The following is a 16,922-nucleotide window of genomic DNA, read 5'->3' on the forward strand; positions in this document are numbered from 1 at the left end:
ACTGATTTCTCCTCATCTATAATTCAGCACTTCTCTCCCCCCTCCTCGCCACTTCTCTGTAAGGCATCCTCTTCTTCATCACATTTCTCACTGCAGGGTTTTCTCCTCTCCTCTTGGCTCGCTGCTTGTTTTGTTCTTTGCTGAGCGGCAAATCGTGCGCATTCTATAAAGCTAATGACAGGCAGATCATCTGAAACGAAGAGATAGCACTGTTGCAGGAAATGGAGGCGGGATTGTGGCGTGTTGTGTGCAAAGATCATCTGTGTCATTTAGGTTGACAGCTCTGGATGCAAACAGCAGGGGGGAAGTCATATATTTTCCTTTTACTGCCCCTAACAACCAAACAAAGTTGAAAATCATATTGCACCACCATAGTTACACCAGAGATGATTCTAAAAAGGTCTTTTACAATAATAGAAAAAGGTTTTGGGTTTCAGTAAAGATATTTTGTAGCATTCTCTCCACATTTTTATATTGAGGAACATTATTCTCAAATTGTTCCACAAATTGTAGTTGCAAGTTTTTGCAGATTGGTGAATCTCAGCCCATTTTCATTTCTCAGAAACTCTGCCTCCCTAAGATGTTCTTTTATATCCAATCATGTTACTGACCTGTTGCCATTTAACCTAAATTCTGTTCCTTCAGCTTTTCTTTGTAGCGTCACTCATTTTCCCAGCCTTTTGTTGGCCCGTCCCAATTTTTTGAGACATGTTGCTGCCATCAAATTCAAAATGACCTCATTTTTAAAAACCTTTGTCAGTTTAAACCGGTCAGTTTTCTAGGTTCTATCATTAATGAAATGTGTGTTATTAGATTTGATAAAGATTGCACCCTGTTTTTTTATCTACATTTTACACAGCAATCCAACTTTTGTGGAATTGTGGTTGTACACGGAGAAGGACATTTTAATTTCTTGCATGATGAGGTAGATAAGTCCCTAACTCCCACCTCAACAGCCTACTCATGATTTGACACATTGCAAAATAAACATTGATTCCCTCTTTGAAAAAGACTCTGCAGATGAAAAAAGATATGCCATTAAAAGAAGCCTTCAAAAAATAGTTTTCCCCTTTATCAATTCAATTCAATTCAATTCAATTCATACAGCACCAAATCACAACAACAATCACCTCAAGGCGCTTTATATTGTAAGGTAGACCCTACAATAATACATACAGAAAAAAACCCAACAATCAAATGACCACCTATGAGCAGCACTTTGGCGACAGTGACAAGGAAAAACTCCCTTTTAACAGGAAGAAACCTTCGGCAGAACCAGGCTCAGGGAGGAGCGGCCATCTGCTGTGACCTGTTGAGGGTGAGGGAGAGGAAATGCTGAGTGGTGTATACATATATATATATATATATATATATATATATAGTGAGTGAAAATAAGTAAGAAAAAGAAGAGAGGCAGAGAGTTCCACAGAAGAGAGCCTCCAGTTCTACTTTTAAATACCGGTTGGGGAGAGAGAAGGAAGACTGGATGAAAGACATGCTGTGAAAGAGAGCCAGAGATAATAATAACAATAATAATAATAATAATAATAACAAGTATGATTCAATGCAGAGAGGTCTATTAACATATAGTGAGTGAGAAAGGTGACTGAAGAAGAAAAACTCAGTGCATCATGGGAATCCCCCAGCAGCCTACTGTTAGGGTGCCTGGGTCGTTGACCCAGAGTTTAGAGCACAGGTGTCGAACTCCAGGCCTCGAGGGCCGGTTTCCTGCAGGTTTTAGATGTGTCCTTGATCCAACACAGCTGATTTAAATGGCTAAATGACCTCCTCAACATGTCTTGGCTGTATCCCAATTCAGGGTCTGTAGCCTTAAAGGCCGCATTTTAAGGCCGATTACGTCACCGCGACGCGACGAAGGCTGTCCCAATTCGAAGGCTGCTCGAAATGCGCCCTCAAATGCATCCTTCATTTCCCTGAATTTTAAGGACGTGGCGGTGTCGCTACCCGATCCGTACCGGAAACCCGATCGGTACCCCGCATGCGCAAATCTTACATCACTTCCTCTCTTTGCCAACATTGCGACATTCAATATATTTGAATGACACGGTTAGTGCCCAGTTAGCTCCTAGCATTTCTCAACAGCGCTGCCTCCTTTTCGACTACCGGGACATTTAAACAATGGATAATCCGTATCCGCAACAAATTTTTGCTTTTCTCCTCAACAGAGAGCGTTCCCCGATTGAACAACAGCGCCGTAAAATAAGAAGAATGGTGCCTAATGACAGAGTTAATAATACAAACTTTATAATATGTCACATGAAGATTCAGCAGCCAGATGAAGTGTTTACTGGCAATTGACAGTGATAGCGGACATCATCATCACTATTCCAACAATCCTCTCCACACAGACAAGCATAAACACACTCGATTATCACTAAATCAAATTTAACACACGTTTGTAATGACGCCAATTCAGTTTACAATAGGGTTCATTCGCTCGGTCAGCAGGTGGCAGTATCCTCGTACACTGGGGAGTACACTGCCATTAAATGAACAGAAGAAGAAGAAAGCCCCTACACATGCGCGGTACGGATCGGGTAGACCCGATTTGTACGGTCCGACTTTGCACATGCGCAGTAAGGATCGGGAGTCCCGATCTGTCATTATCTTTTTATTTTTTTGTTTTTGTCTACATTATATTAAATGTTTCATTATCGGAAACATTTTAAGAGATACTTATTATTCTTAACATCTTAACAGATACTCTGACCTGTAACTATCGTAAAACGTTTCGACCGGAAGTAGACACCTTTCGCGCATGCGGGGTACCGATCAGGTTTCCGGTATGGTAGGTTTTTTTTGTTGTTGTTGTTTTTTTAATATTTATTTATTTATTTTTTACTTTATTTAACAAACAATGAGTATACAACATACGAACAAATGAAGTATACAAAATAACAGAACATGAACACAAAAAGCCAGGGGTAAAAGAAAAAGGTAACAATTATAAGAATACACGCAAAAATTCACATACATATATTGACCCTGTGCACGAGAAAATGCTAACTTCCTGGTTTGACACCGGATGCGGGGTTGTACATTTCCGGTAGCTTTACTTTGCGGTCAATCGCTACTGCGAAGATATACTCCAAAAAATCTAATGATCAATTTTGACGTTTAAAGAGTTTAGATCAATCAGTTGTTTACATCACTCAACACAAGCAGAACTGCATGCAGAAGACACATCATCCGCATTCAGAAGCACATCTCTGTATAGTGACTGGTCTTATGATTTAAACAGGCAAATGTTCAGCATTCAAACTACAGGTGAAGAATAGTCAAACCAGATGTTTCCCCGTTATGTTGATATCAGCTAGTCCAGTACACACCTACACAGCATGTTAACAAACCGTGAAAAAAGCCACACAAAAAAATGAATGATTGCTGGTAAGGGTTTCTATACATTAGTATGTAGGAAGGGTATGTTGTGACTTACCTTCAAAATTACAGCGGTCCCTCACTATAACACAGTTCACCTTTCACCTCGCCGTTTATTTATCATTTCTAGTCTTTTGGTTTCTTTGTCAGAGTTGTGCCCTCTGGTTTCTGTTCTGTTCCATAGTTGCTGTATCCATTTCATAACACCTACGCCTATTGCAGCATAACTAAGGGAGGCTTCGCCTACAAACCAGCAAACGTTTAGCAATTTTTTTTAACATATCAGAGAAAGCACAGGTCACGTATGTCGACTGTGACATTTAAAGGGAACAACGCCACTTTAATTCCACTCATCACAAGCCAAAATGTGTGCTGTAAAACAATTTAAACATTTTTTAAAAATTTAATTATTTTTTTTAATCCTGTAAAATGATTAATTGTATGTGAGTTTTGGTAGCTAAAACCTGACCACTCAGTTACAACATGTTTAAGAATAAGCAAACACCAATGTCACAATATTTCAAAGAGATTTGGATCTGGCCTTTAACATCATTATTCTGTAACCTTCTGTCCTTCCTTTTGAGACATTTCTTCTTCATTGTGCTTGTTCAAAAGTCCAGTCAGATGGACTTTCTCATCATTTTCAAGCACAATTTGATAAAATGTAGAATTGCTAGTTGCACTTTTGACTGCTAGAACATTTCTACCACCATTCCTTTGAGTTGGCACGAGGTTTTAATAAAATGCTCTGCTGCAACCCCATCAAGTGCTATTCTGTCAATAGAGTTGTTACCATTGCTACTATGGCTAGCTTATCTTTTCTGGATGCTTTAGGGTTGATGTAATTGTCCTGTTACTTGAGTCTCCTGTGAAGTTACTCGTGACTTCAGGTTTATAATTAGGTGTGTGTGTGTGTTTTCAAAGTTAGTCTTATGCTCCTGTGTAGTTGTATCTCACTTCCATTACTTCTGCTCATCCCAAACCGCTGATGGCCTCTCTTTCTAGAGCCTGGTTCTACTGGAGTATTTGTCCTGTTAAAAGGGAGTTTTTCCTTCCCACTATCGCCGAGTGCTTGCACATTGTTTTTCATCTGATTTGGGGGTCTTCTCTCCCTTATTGTCGGGTCTTTACCTCACAATATACCGTTGTGGTTTGGTGCTATATGATTTGAACTGAAACAATACACACAGCAGACTATGACATAGGGTTAAGGTTGACTGCATTTTGTGTTTACTTGTGTTGTCTTTGGCTAATATTTAAATGTGTTTAAAGTGTGACAAACATACAAAATAATCGGAAATGAGGAAGGGGGCAACACTTTCTCACACCACTGTGTATTTGGATACAGCATTTCCTCTTGATACATGCTTCGTTCCTGGAGGGATACAATATTCCAGCAAAATGTTAACTATGGTTCAAATATTTTAACATTTTTCACAAACAACAGCTTTCCCATGAAATCAAACTACGGTCACTTTAAATGGCCACTTCATCTACCTAAGAGTCTCTCGGCAGGATGTACAAAAAAGGAGCGTTTTCCTTTTCTAAGCTTTTTTTTTTTTTTTTTTTTCAGGATCTCATCAATCGTTACTCTGCAGGTGATAAACTCCTGCCTTATTCTTCACCTGATCATCACGAAGCTTTTCATCAAGACAGACACAGTGAATCAGTTTTTGGAGATCTCTCCTGCGTCTGCATCCCATTCCGGCTTGCCCCTCAATATGTCCTGCTTTAGTGATTTGTTTTCCTTCCACTTAGTGAGGTCTCGTGATGTGATGGCCTCCCTCCAGAGGAATATTTCAGCAAGATCCTGCTGCTCAGAACACTGCTGCCCACACAAACACATTCCAGTCACTTGATGGACCAGACACGCACACACACATACAGTGTCTCCTCTACCCTTAACCTCTCTTTACACTCTCTGTGTGTCGCTGCAGAACTTAACTGGCACACCGTTTGTGTGTGCTTGCTCATGCTGGGATTTGTTGTTTGTACTCTAGTGACCTAGATTTTTTTTCTCTCCTTCAAACTTTCACTCTGAAGTTCATCAAACTAAAATTTTATATACAGAAAAAGCATTTATACAAAAATATTCACAAGCTAGCTGTGTATACAGACTTTAACTTGCATTAAAAATAAATGAGCCTTCTCTCAGAAATCCAAGAATTGTTTCATCATCGCATTACTGATATTGGACGAGCTGTACATTATTGCGTCACTCAGCCGTGATCATATATTTTTATAAAAACTGACAACTGAAGCTGTCGGTTAGTTCATTGTTCCGGGCGTCAACAATAATTTTTCATTTCAGTCTAATTGTTCTCATCAGCATCACTGGCAGCTGCATGTAGAAGCAGCAAGGAGCTGTTTTCAAGCTGCAGCTTTGAAAATGTGCTGTATGCATACCTATGCAGGTGAAAACAGCATGCACACAAAGTTTTGGGACTGTAAGTTGTTTTTTTTAATGTCAGCTTTCTCTCTGTAGTCTATTTGTAGTCCTTGTAGTATTGATCAATGAACTTTGAGCATGCTTTGAATGCATGCAGGTCACTGTGAAGAACAAATCTATTTGCCAAAGTGCTTCTCGAAACCATCAGCTGTCATCTTATGAGGACTGACCTCAAACCCAATTGGTATCCAAATATGTAGTTCTTTACTTTTTGTTTTGTTTTTAAAATTGCTCTCCCAATTTCAAAAGTTTACCTGACTTCAAAATGATCCTAATGTTTTCATTATGATCAGAAAATATGTAAGTAACTGTTACCACATTTAGAGAATATATTATTGCCCTCCATGAATCAGCTGAAGCCTATCTCAGCTACCATAGTGCGAGAGCCTGGACAGGATGTCAGTGTAATGCAGGACTTTCATTAATTGATTGATTGATTGATTGATCAAATGGTAAAGAACTTGTATTTGACTATTAATTTACATGCATCCTTTTATATGTACTATTCAGTATTTGGCATTTGCAAATGCAGATCTTATAACAGAGAAACCGTGAGGCCAAAATCCTTGTTATAGACTTTATTGTAAAGCTGACACCTCCTATAGCTTGTGAAACTTTGCCATTCTGGCATGAAACTTAAAAGCAACTGAACTCTATCCCTAAATAGTTCCCTGGTGACCCAGTGCAGGTTTTTTCCACTGAGGTAAAAGTGGTGCCTTGTGAAAATCATAACTGTTTTAATTAACAGCTGAAAGGCAAAGAGAACTAATTGTCCTTCACATCCCAATAAGCTCCCACTGTGGCTGTTACTATTGCTCACAGCTGCTCTTAGTGTCAGAGCAGAGCAAGACAACATCCTGAGATGAGCACAGCTCTGCCACTGAATCCACTCATGAAGGCAGCAGAGCTGAACAACCAAAGAAGGAATCAGTGGGAAAAGAAAAATGTTTGATTCTCATTCAGAAAACTGTTTATTTTTATCAGATAAGTGGGAATCACGCATATCCACAGTTTATTAGAGGAGTTCCAGGTAGAAAGAAAAGGGATAGCAGTTTATTTACAAGACAACTGTGAAGAGTATTGCTTTTAAAGTGTTTTTACTCATAAGTGACACTTCTCCGTCCCTTTCAGAGAGACCGCCCAGCAGTCTCTCCAGATCTACAACCACTCTGCAGTCCAGGTGAGTGGCACTTACACGATTTAAAGTTGCATCCTGTGACGTATCGCTGCACTTGTGTAGCCCCCGAGTGGAGGCTCCTTCTGTGTTATAGTGTTGAGGTGATGTCCCGCCATTCTCTCTGAGGCTTTTAGCCTCTGTTGCAGCTCCTGTGCCTGCTGCTCAGCCTTGCGTGCAGCTTTGCGGGCGTTCCTCAAGGAACGCTTCACCTTGCGAACTCGCTCCTTCAGCTGCCGGTTCCTCCTTTCCGCTGCAGCCAACCGCTCCTGCAACTTCCGGCCTCGTTCCTCCTCCTCAAACAGTGCAGCCTGCACCGAGGAGCACAGCAGCTGGGGGTAAGGAGGAAAGAGAAGATGGTGATGTTAGTTAGCATACGTGAAGGCTTGTTGTCTTAAGTGTCTGACAAACTGTTGTAGACTTCCAGCTGCTATCTCGTCGGCTAGATGTGTAGAGTGGGAGCTCTAAATGTCATGTGTGTGTGTTTTCTCTCCTGTGCATGTTGTTTATCCTGTAACAAGCCTAACATGCTAAGCAGGAAGTCTTATTTACTTTTCTATAGGCTTCTATTCCCATTTCAAAAACACATGTGTGTTTGGGTACCTGTGTAATATAAATGTACTATTGACCTCTCATCCCTATGCCAGGGTCACATGTTTTGATGTTTCTGGGACCCTAATGTTGCACGTTCTTGATGGCAGAGAGCTGACCTGAACCGACAGGGTTCACAAAGGTGACAGCTGTTGACGCCCCAGTGGGAATGTATGGTTTGGTTTCCTCTGTTTATGGGCGCACTTTATCACAAGTAACATATACAAACTCAAAAATATTGTGAACTAAAGGTATGTACTGTACATTCACTATTTGTCTCACTCTGCATACATACTCAGATGACCACAGTCGAGGTTAAGGCCAAGCCCCTGTTCTTTTAGCTTGCTGTTTTGTACTGTGGTACCAAGGATTGCAAAAATGGACACTCGTATGGTTTTGGCATATAATGCAGTTTGTTTTAGTGCCATTTGTTTTGGAAAACAATTGCTGAAAAATTGTCTTAAACTATGTTAAAGAAATACTGAGAAGACATTACTGTTGTGTCTGTTAGCTAAAACTGGAGGGACTTTAGCTTAGTGCTTAGCTTAGACTAAAAACTACAAACTGAAGAAGCCTCTTAGTGTAAGCCTCCTCAGAAATGGTATTAGTGGGAGGGTGGTCATGTTTACCAAGGTGTAGCATTCCCTCTTCTTTTAACAATGGTCCATAAAAGTCTGGGAACAGAGAAAACCAGTTGTTGGACCTTTGGGTCTGTTTGTATTTACATTTTATATGGCATACTACCTTTCTTGGAATTAGTGTTGCAATACAATGCACCCAAATAAAAGGAAAAACAAAAAACCCTTTACATTAAATTTCATTTTAAAGTTTAAATAGTTCATACTGAGACTGATGAAGATAATCTCACAAGGACAATGTTACCCGGCCATATGGTGATACTGCACTGTATGCACAGACTTCAAGATCATGTTGTTTGTAGTACAAGCAAGCAATAAAATTCCATTTACCTTTTTATCAGCGTAAAGGTAGAAACCCATGTGAATAAAACCAAATCCCTCTGCATGGATACAATCCACTAGGGTGAGAAAATATTTCATGCATTTGTTCCTATTCACTAAGACTGAAGTCAAATTCATATTCTTTTTTTTTTTTAACAGTTTGAAGCCTTGCCTTTTCAGTTCTCTTAGGAAATTTCACAGTGGGATGCATTAAGCACACACGCGGACACACAAACGCACACCAACTGTCAAAACATCCGGGTCACACCTGCCTGCTGTTTAGCATCATCTGTATAAACAGTATTTAGAGGACATGTGACGACAACTGAATGCACAAAGGTCCACAGTGAAGAAAGACAGAACACAGAAAAAAGGTTCTTCAGTATCCAAAAGTCAGTAAAGGGAGGCAAGAAACTATGGGGATGTCGTCTTAGTTTGTTCAAAACTCTATTTATTTAACAATTAACATTTACAGCAACTGTGGTCTAAAATGACTACAATGACTGATCGCCCTATGTTGCAGTTTCCTTCAGGCCGGGTCACATGTGACCCTTCAGGTCCTTGAAACCTTTCAGTCTGTCCTGATTCAGTCTGACATTTTGACTCATCAGTGCAGGTACCACATCTTAACAGTGATGTCATAATGAAACATTGCCTGACTGGAAATAACATGAAGTCAGAGATTTCTTAACATGGTGGATATATTTTGGTAGTTCGGTTTATAATTATCTTATGTGTAGTTATTAGAAAGCATCCATGCAAGCTTTTGTAAACTTCAATGAACGGCTCAGAAGATTTTTAAATCTGTGTGAGAGCTAACTTGACTGAAGGACACACTGGTGTTTGTCATTAGATTCTGATCGATCCCGTCTCGGTGTTAGAGATCTTTTGTCATGAGTAATTAGTGCTGCCGGGCTGCAAAACACTAATGGACTTACCCTGCTTCTGTCTGATGCTTAAGGTATGCAATAAACTCTGAAGAAAGACTTCTGCAAATAGCTGAAAGCAACAAAGTAGTTCTTACTCTGATCACAGTCATCACTGAAAAGTCTGACCTGTCAGTGACTCTGTCTTCATCGCAATAATGATTTTTTTTTTTTTGTTTGTTTGGTTTTTTTTGTGAAGTTGCGTTTGCTGAACATTCTGTCTGTAACATATTTGCAACAGTGAAGCAGGTGAAGGTGTTTGGTAACTCTGGATAAAGAATTTGAAAAAAATGTGGTGCTCAGACTTTGTCCTGTTTTGGGGGTTTATAACTCATAACTGCTGCAAATGTAGGAAGGTCAGAGAAATTAAATCAGCCATGCAAACCTCATGACAGCAAGTTTAAAGTCACTGCAATACTTTGCACTGTGACACCACAGGCCATCCAGTCCAGTTCTATCAATGCTAAACTTGCTTTTACTTACTTCCTTTTTTTACTCATTTGTTTGAGTAAAAGAAAAAGACACAATGTCAAATATGGAAGAAAAAGAAGCAAAAGTGGAAAAGAAAACACAAAAAACCCCAAAGGCTGTAATCATGTTTGAAAGAATTTAGAGGTGTTTTTGTTTGCGCCCAGCTTGACCTGACTCCTCATTCATTTCTGCAGACTTTTTGATTTCTCTCCCTAACTTTATGTAGAATCTCAGCAGGAGTCCACACAATTACACAGACAACACACATGGCCAGACACCTTTACACACAGTTAGTGGCTTTAGAGCTCCACTGCTGGCGTTAAAGAGCCAAGCCAGGGTTTCTCCTCTCCTTGTGCAGATTTTATATTGTCTGTGTGTGCGTGGGAAGGGAAGGCTAGAAAATGGAAAGAAAAAGTGACGAAGAGACAAAAGGAACAAAGAAGAGACGGAGAGCAGAAAAGAAATAAAGGTGGTGAAGAGGTGCTCCATAGGGTGGCATTTTTCCTCTGCTTCTGCACTTTTCTCCTTTATTTCTGTAAAACACAGTCTGATAATGTATTTTTTATGAGCTTTAGTGTCTAACTCTTGAGTGAAACAGGCACTCCCTTTTACCCCTCTGTAAGCACGTACATAAAATGTTAATGAGAGTCAGGAAACTTGTTAAAGGGGTTTGCATGAGGGTTCAAAATTCTGCCTTCCCTTACCGTGGGTACAATCAACCAGTTCTGTATGCATACACAGTAAAAATGTGCTGTATATGGAAGTGATTAGGAAGTGTTCGAGCCGTCTGCCTGCCTTCTTGTGACCTGTCAAAGAATCAAAGAACTCATATGATATGTATGTATTATATCTGTATTAGACCCACAGGAGTGTCTGACCTGGCTTGTGGTAAAAGCGGCTCTGAGCACTACTGATAAGATGAGCCTTTGAACAAAAGCTAATTGAAGGTTTTGGCAGGAAAAGTGCAGTGAAGGAAGTCTCCTGTCTATCCTTCTGGCGGGGCATCTGGTTCCCACAAAGCTGAAATCAGAAGCAAACCTCCTCCCAGCTCTGATTTTAGGGATTTTTTTTTTGTCTTTAAATGCAGCTGAAGGATGAAAGCACAGAGAGTGATGCAAGAAGGGAAGCTAACTTTAGATAATAAAAGTATTAATAGGCTTGGTTCTTGGCTGTTAGATTAAAGAAGGATAAAAAGAGAAAGAAGAGAGATTTCTTTCCCCATTTTTTACGTCTCCATATACATTCCCAAACAAAACACCTGTTTTGTCCTGCCTTGCCTAAAGGTTATTGTAGAGGAGCACGTGAATCCTCCTCTACAATAACAGCACCTTTAACCCCTTTTTGCCTGAACTATGACCCCTTAATTCAGAGGCTAGAACCTGTAGTTTAAACCAGAACAGAAACAGAAAAGAAGGCACTACAACACCACACTTTGCAGCCCTGTAACAGTTAAATTCTTGCTCTTAAATAATGCTGTGGCTAAATTAGCTGTGAGATTATTTAAAGCTGAAGAGGTAAATCAGCTGTGAATGCTGCAGGCAGTAGAGAAAAAGTCAGCCAGGAACGAGGCACAACATCCTTCAGAGTGTTAAGATGATGATAACGAGTGCAATAAATGGATACAAGTGTATGAAAAAGATCCACGTAATGCTCCACGGTCCACCGGATGTATTAAATGATTCTAATAGAGACACTGTCTGTAAATCGCACTGACTTTAAAGGGGATCTATTGTGCTTATTTTCATCTCCATTATTTCCGAATCATGCAAGGAAAACAAAACCCACACCCAAAACACTGAGAGAGAAAAAAAATCAGCTATGATATGAAGGAAGACTTGAAGCGAATCAGCACATCAAGTGCATATCAGTGTCACCTTTGCCAAAGAGTGAAGTGTCACCATAAATTGTGTTTTAATTGATCATCTTTATCCCTTCATGAAGCATCCTGAAGGATGTTTTTTCTTCCAGGGTGTGATGTTGCCTTCATCCACAGGGCACCAGGTTTGCTGTGCTCTTCATCATCATTAAAACACCAAAGTGAGGGCCTCTTCTTTGGTGTGTCACAAAAACTATTCAGCAACCACTCAGCTGTACCTTTTCAAAATAAAAGCAAAGACGTGTCGTAAATTTGTCTCCAGCTGCCGTGTCCTGTCTTGTTTGAGGTGCGAGCTTGGATCAGTCAGAGCAGATGTGATAATGAATGTCTGAATCCCAGCAGCAAAGCTCTCATCACAAGCTTCAGCCTATCTCTGGTCCGAGGTCAGCGTGATATGTTGCTTCATGCTGATACAGGTCAAAGCTGCAGACTGACACGCTTTCAAGCTGGTGGTGTCAAAGTCGTGGATCTCTGCTATTTGATCTTTGACCCCGGGGTGCACGGACAGTATCCGATATGCCTGAGGTGCAACCTGGAAGGACCTCGACTCATCAGTTTGCTTTGATCTACAACAGGTTGGGACGTGATTACGTCGGGCCAATCACATATTAAAACTTTATTAACAGTACAATTGATTCTTTTGTGTTGGCGCATGTGGGCATTTTTGTTATCCTTCTGAGAATCAATCCATTATGTGTGGGTATTTGTGTGTTCAGCTCTGCGCAGTGCCAGAGGGTAGTTTGACTGATCTTTCTTTCCCACATTCCTGTCAACGGACTCACAACTCAGCTCATTATTAGGTGTCCACACACAAACCAAGACCTCCCTCTGCTCGTACACATAGTTCAGCTACAGCGGTTGATTCATTGCCAGTTTCTGACTCAAACATTACCGAAACTACAACACGCTAATATTGTTAGTTGCTCCACTTCCAGTTCCAGTTCCCTGCACACTGCTGTTTGTCTGGACCCTTAATCTGTTATCACCATGGTAACAACATGGTTTTGAGTTTATTTACATTTTCTGCAAACCCCCACAAAAAGTTGGCCTTTTTGAAACAGGGGACTGACTAGCCTCATTCTTCTAAGAAGCTCTTTTTTTAATAGATCCTTTCATTTTAAGGTCAACTGCTCTTTAAGCAAACTTGCTTCTGATTGGCTGCCCCTTGTAAATAGAAGAATCGTGTGAGTGGTGCTCCTGTGTTTGTGTCCAATCAAAGCTGACTATATGTACTCTCAATGAGATCATGCATAGCCAAGTCTAGAAAAAAACTGTTGGGAATGAAGCCCTTAGAGCCATCTGAGGCCTGTGATTTTGGGAATTAGCTACTATTTATACAGTGACATCATTTTCAAACCTTTAGCTATGTTCAAAACAAGCATTCAAAATATCAAACAAAAACACATGACATAAAAGTTGCAAAATTTGAGTTACATGTCAGTGAGTTAAATAAGTATTTGATCCTTAGATAACCATGACTTACTACTTGGTGGAGAAGCCCTTGCTGGCAAGCACAGCAGTAAGATGTTTCCTGTAGTTGGTCAGGTCAGGTTTGCACACATCTCAGGAGGAATCTTGGACCACTCCTCTTTACAGAAACTCTCACAACCCTTTAGATTTCTTGGCAGTTGCTTAGTAACTCGAAGCTTCAAGTCCTTCCACAGATTTTCTAGAGGCCTGAGGTCTGGAGACCGCTAGGCTACTTCATGACCTTAGTGTGCGAAGATGCACGTTAAGGTCATGAAGTGGCCTAGCCATCTTAGCCACTCCTTTGTAGCTTTGTCTGTATGTTTCGGGTCATTGTAATGCCTGAAGACCCATCCATGACCCATTTTCAGTGTTCTGTCTGAGCGAAGGAGATTTCTCATCCAAGATTTTAAGGTACATGGTCCTGTCCATTTTCCCTTAATATATGTTAAGCCATCATGTACCGTTAGCAGAAAAACAGCACCAATGCATGATTTCCGCTTCCATGCATGACTGTGGGGATGGTGTTTTTTGGGTGATAATCAGCATTTTTTCTACAAACAAGCAAGAGAGCTTGAGTTTGGTTTCAATGACATCTTCTCACAGCTCTTTGCTCTTGCTCACAGTGGTGGAGAGGTTGGAATGGAAGAAAGTGATTCTTTGGACACGTGTACTTTATACAAATAACAAGCTGAGATCGATGTCATTAATTGGTTGCTGGGGATCAAATACTTATTTCACTGTGACTCATATTCATTGTGTGTGTGTGGGGGGAGGGGGGTTTAATGTTTTAAATTCTATGTTTTGTTTTGTTTTGTTGTTGTTTTTTGTTGTTGTTGTTTTTGGAGGGGGGGGTTAGGGATATATAAAAGGAAATAAAAATACAAATTTAATAAAATACATTAGCTCCCTGATGATCCCATGGACTATTTGTTATCTCCGTGACAACAAGATAGTTTTGTGTTTGTTTGCAGTGTCAGCAAAACCCCACCAACATTTCTAAGAAGATAATGAAGCTTTTTATTATAGATTGCATTGGTCAGTTTAATCATAGACATTTGGTTTCTCTTCTTCATGTACAACACTTTAACAGGCTAACTATGACTAAGTGATGCCTTACCCTGCTGTCTTCCTGCGTGTCCCACTCGGGGCTGAAAGTCTGAAATGGTTGGCTCCCCTGAGTGCAGTTGGAGAACTGAAACAGACTGGAAAACGTGCGTCTGTTCTCAATCGTGTCAGCAAAGATGGCATCTTGGATGTTGACCCCATGAGGTCGGATGCTGTAGTTCTCATCCATCCTACAGAGGAGATGAAGGGGACAACTGTAAGCAGCACATTGGAATCTGCATTTAAAAAGAATGCACTCTGCTCCTTTCCAGTATATTTTTGTTCTTGGATTGTACCGGAGAAGCTTTGCATGATTCACAAATTAAAATAATGAGTATTTATGTTAGAAATTTATTAGAAATAGCATTCTGAACCGTGGCTATTTGGTTCTGAGGAATTATTTGCAAATCTTCTGATCTTGTTATTTTAAACTTTGGCCATTTTCAATATGAACATCCACCAATGTATTGTATACTATATGAAAATAACTAGTAGGTCTGCTTTAACAGCCAGAATAGAGAACAGAAATACATCATGAGGTCATAATCTGTTTGGCTGATAAACGGGTCATTTGCTAATAACTCCAATTTATAGCTGATAGGTGTACAGTAATAAAAAGTCTTGGTGAAGGCCAAAGCCAAAAGTGGCAGTCCTGCAAAGTGGTATTTACTCATTTGTTTTACCACTTTGATTATTTACATACAAACAGTGTTAATTTAAAGGTGCTCTTTCATTTATGTGGCAACAATAATAAATTTGATAAATTCAGGTAAAGCTGAAATAGTATTTAATTATGGGTTATTTTTTAGTTTGGTTTCATTTTTTTTGCAAAAAAACAATAGAACCAAAAAAATATATCAAATTAATTTTCTGAAATAAAAAGTGACCGTTTTTTCTACCTCACCTGAGGAAAAAGAAATAGGAGTAGTTCTCCATCACGGTGTGGGACTGACAGGACAGGTAACCAAGCCCGGTCAAGTTGAGCCTGGATCCAGAGGGTACCTCCAGCATGCTGCCCCAGGCTTGGTCACACAGCAGCTCCACCTCTGCAGAGTACAGCAGCCCTTCCTCTGCGCCCTCGTACCCGTATCCGAACCCAAAGGGCAAGGAGTTGTACAGACTGCCCACTCCAACGCCCACCGGCTCCCGGTGGATTGCCAGGACCCGGGCATACAAGATGATCTCCGCAAGTTCCGCCCGGCAGCCCTCGCTCAGCGGCCGCCATTCCGAGGGGAGCTGGCAGCCACGCGTAAAGGTGTCCAGTTGCGCAAAAACGCAGAGCGTTGCGAGGAGGATAGTCGTGGGAAACATCCTGAAAAGCCTACAAATCTTATCTGGCACCTCCTAAAGTCTGCGTTGATGGGTCTTTCTTTTTTTCTAAGTGTTTCCAGGAGACCCAGCCAAGTGGCCGAAAGTAAACAAATCTGGTTGATTTTGCAAAAGTTATGCACATGTGTTTACCTCAACCACTTGAAGATGCTAAATCACAATGAAAATAATTTTTCAGACAGAGTTTTTGAACATTAACACAAACTCAAGCTAACTTCAATCGTCGGAAGACTTTTGGAAAGAATAAAGTCGGATTGATATGAATGTGCAAAGACTAACCGCTCCAACCTGCAGCTCTGTCCGTTCTCCTGCTTGGAGGAGGCGAGGTTTAAACAGAGCGATGGTGATGCCTTCAAGGACTCGTGCGCTGCTTTGATATTTAGAGTTTCAATGAGGGGTGGTCGATGCGTTGAAGTGGTATTTTGCCTGATGAAAAGGTGATGAACCTGAGGTTTTGAACCTGTTGACCTCAGACATAATATTATAACCCACATGATGTATAAAACTCTTTCGATCAAAAAGATTATTAATTCAAATATACTCCAGGTTCTTCACAAAACGCGTCGCTTTATGAAATGAATACTTCCTTGAGGAATCGACTTCTTCTGTTCGGCATGTGAAGGCGTTAAACGTGATTATAAAGGGACAATCGCTGTGGTGGGAGATGGTATCACAGGAGCCAGGGTTTGGCTGGAGGAAGTTCCATGGGAGATAAATCAAAGCATCTGAGAGGAATTTGAATGGGTCCAAAGAGGGGTGCTGCTGAAGTTTCCACTGGGTTCCAGGGTACCTCGAATTTGTTTTACAACACACTGGGGGTACAGTGGGTCTTTTAGGTTATTCAAGCGCTATTCTGGGAACTTAGTGTGTCGTGTTGTGTGAGTCCCAACATTCTTTATGACAGACCTTTAGTACAAATCTTTGATTTTGGCTACCTATTGTGGGTCAGTGGGGTCCAGTGGCTCCTGGACAAGGATCACTGGGAGTTTTGAAGCACTTAAGGGAAATCCCATGGGAGACAATAGGCTTTCTGTGGTGAAAATCCTCCAGGGGTTCTCTCTCTCTCTCTCTCTCTCTCTCTCTCTCTCCCTCTCTCTCTCTCTCTCTCTCTCTTTTATTTTTATTTTTTACCTGAGATAAGGGACTCTAAAGATGCACCGGGACTCTATAATGT

The 16,922-nt window shown here is 40.6% G+C and overlaps 1 protein-coding gene across 1 annotated transcript; it reads right to left on the reverse strand.

Moving 5' to 3' along the window:
* Nucleotides 1–6,879: 6,879 nt before the first annotated feature.
* On the reverse strand, nucleotides 6,880–16,818 carry ccdc3a (coiled-coil domain containing 3a). Its single transcript, XM_085138638.1, has 3 exons — nucleotides 15,324–16,818; nucleotides 14,433–14,610; nucleotides 6,880–7,354 (listed from the first exon to the last, which is right to left on the reverse strand). The coding sequence occupies exons 1-3, from the start codon at nucleotides 15,728–15,730 to the stop codon at nucleotides 7,049–7,051; spliced, it is 891 nt and encodes a 296-aa protein (XP_084994764.1). The 5' UTR covers nucleotides 15,731–16,818; the 3' UTR covers nucleotides 6,880–7,048.
* Between the last annotated feature and the right edge of the window lie 104 nt (nucleotides 16,819–16,922).

This window comes from Neolamprologus multifasciatus, chromosome 17, assembly GCF_963576455.1.
Source record: "Neolamprologus multifasciatus chromosome 17, fNeoMul1.2, whole genome shotgun sequence".
NCBI classification, from domain to species: Eukaryota; Metazoa; Chordata; class Actinopteri; order Cichliformes; family Cichlidae; genus Neolamprologus; species Neolamprologus multifasciatus.

What these genes read in the sequence shown, in the direction of transcription:
- ccdc3a (XM_085138638.1), bottom strand. Translation starts at nt 15,730, where the DNA reads ATGTTTCCCACGACTATCCTCCTCGCAACGCTCTGCGTTTTTGCGCAA. An exon ending in TCCTATTTCTTTTTCCTCAG is followed by an intron (nt 14,611 to 15,323) that starts GTGAGGTAGAAA and finishes TCTCCTCTGTAG; the next exon opens with GATGGATGAGAACTACAGCA. An exon ending in ACACGCAGGAAGACAGCAGG is followed by an intron (nt 7,355 to 14,432) that starts GTAAGGCATCAC and finishes CCTTACCCCCAG; the next exon opens with CTGCTGTGCTCCTCGGTGCA.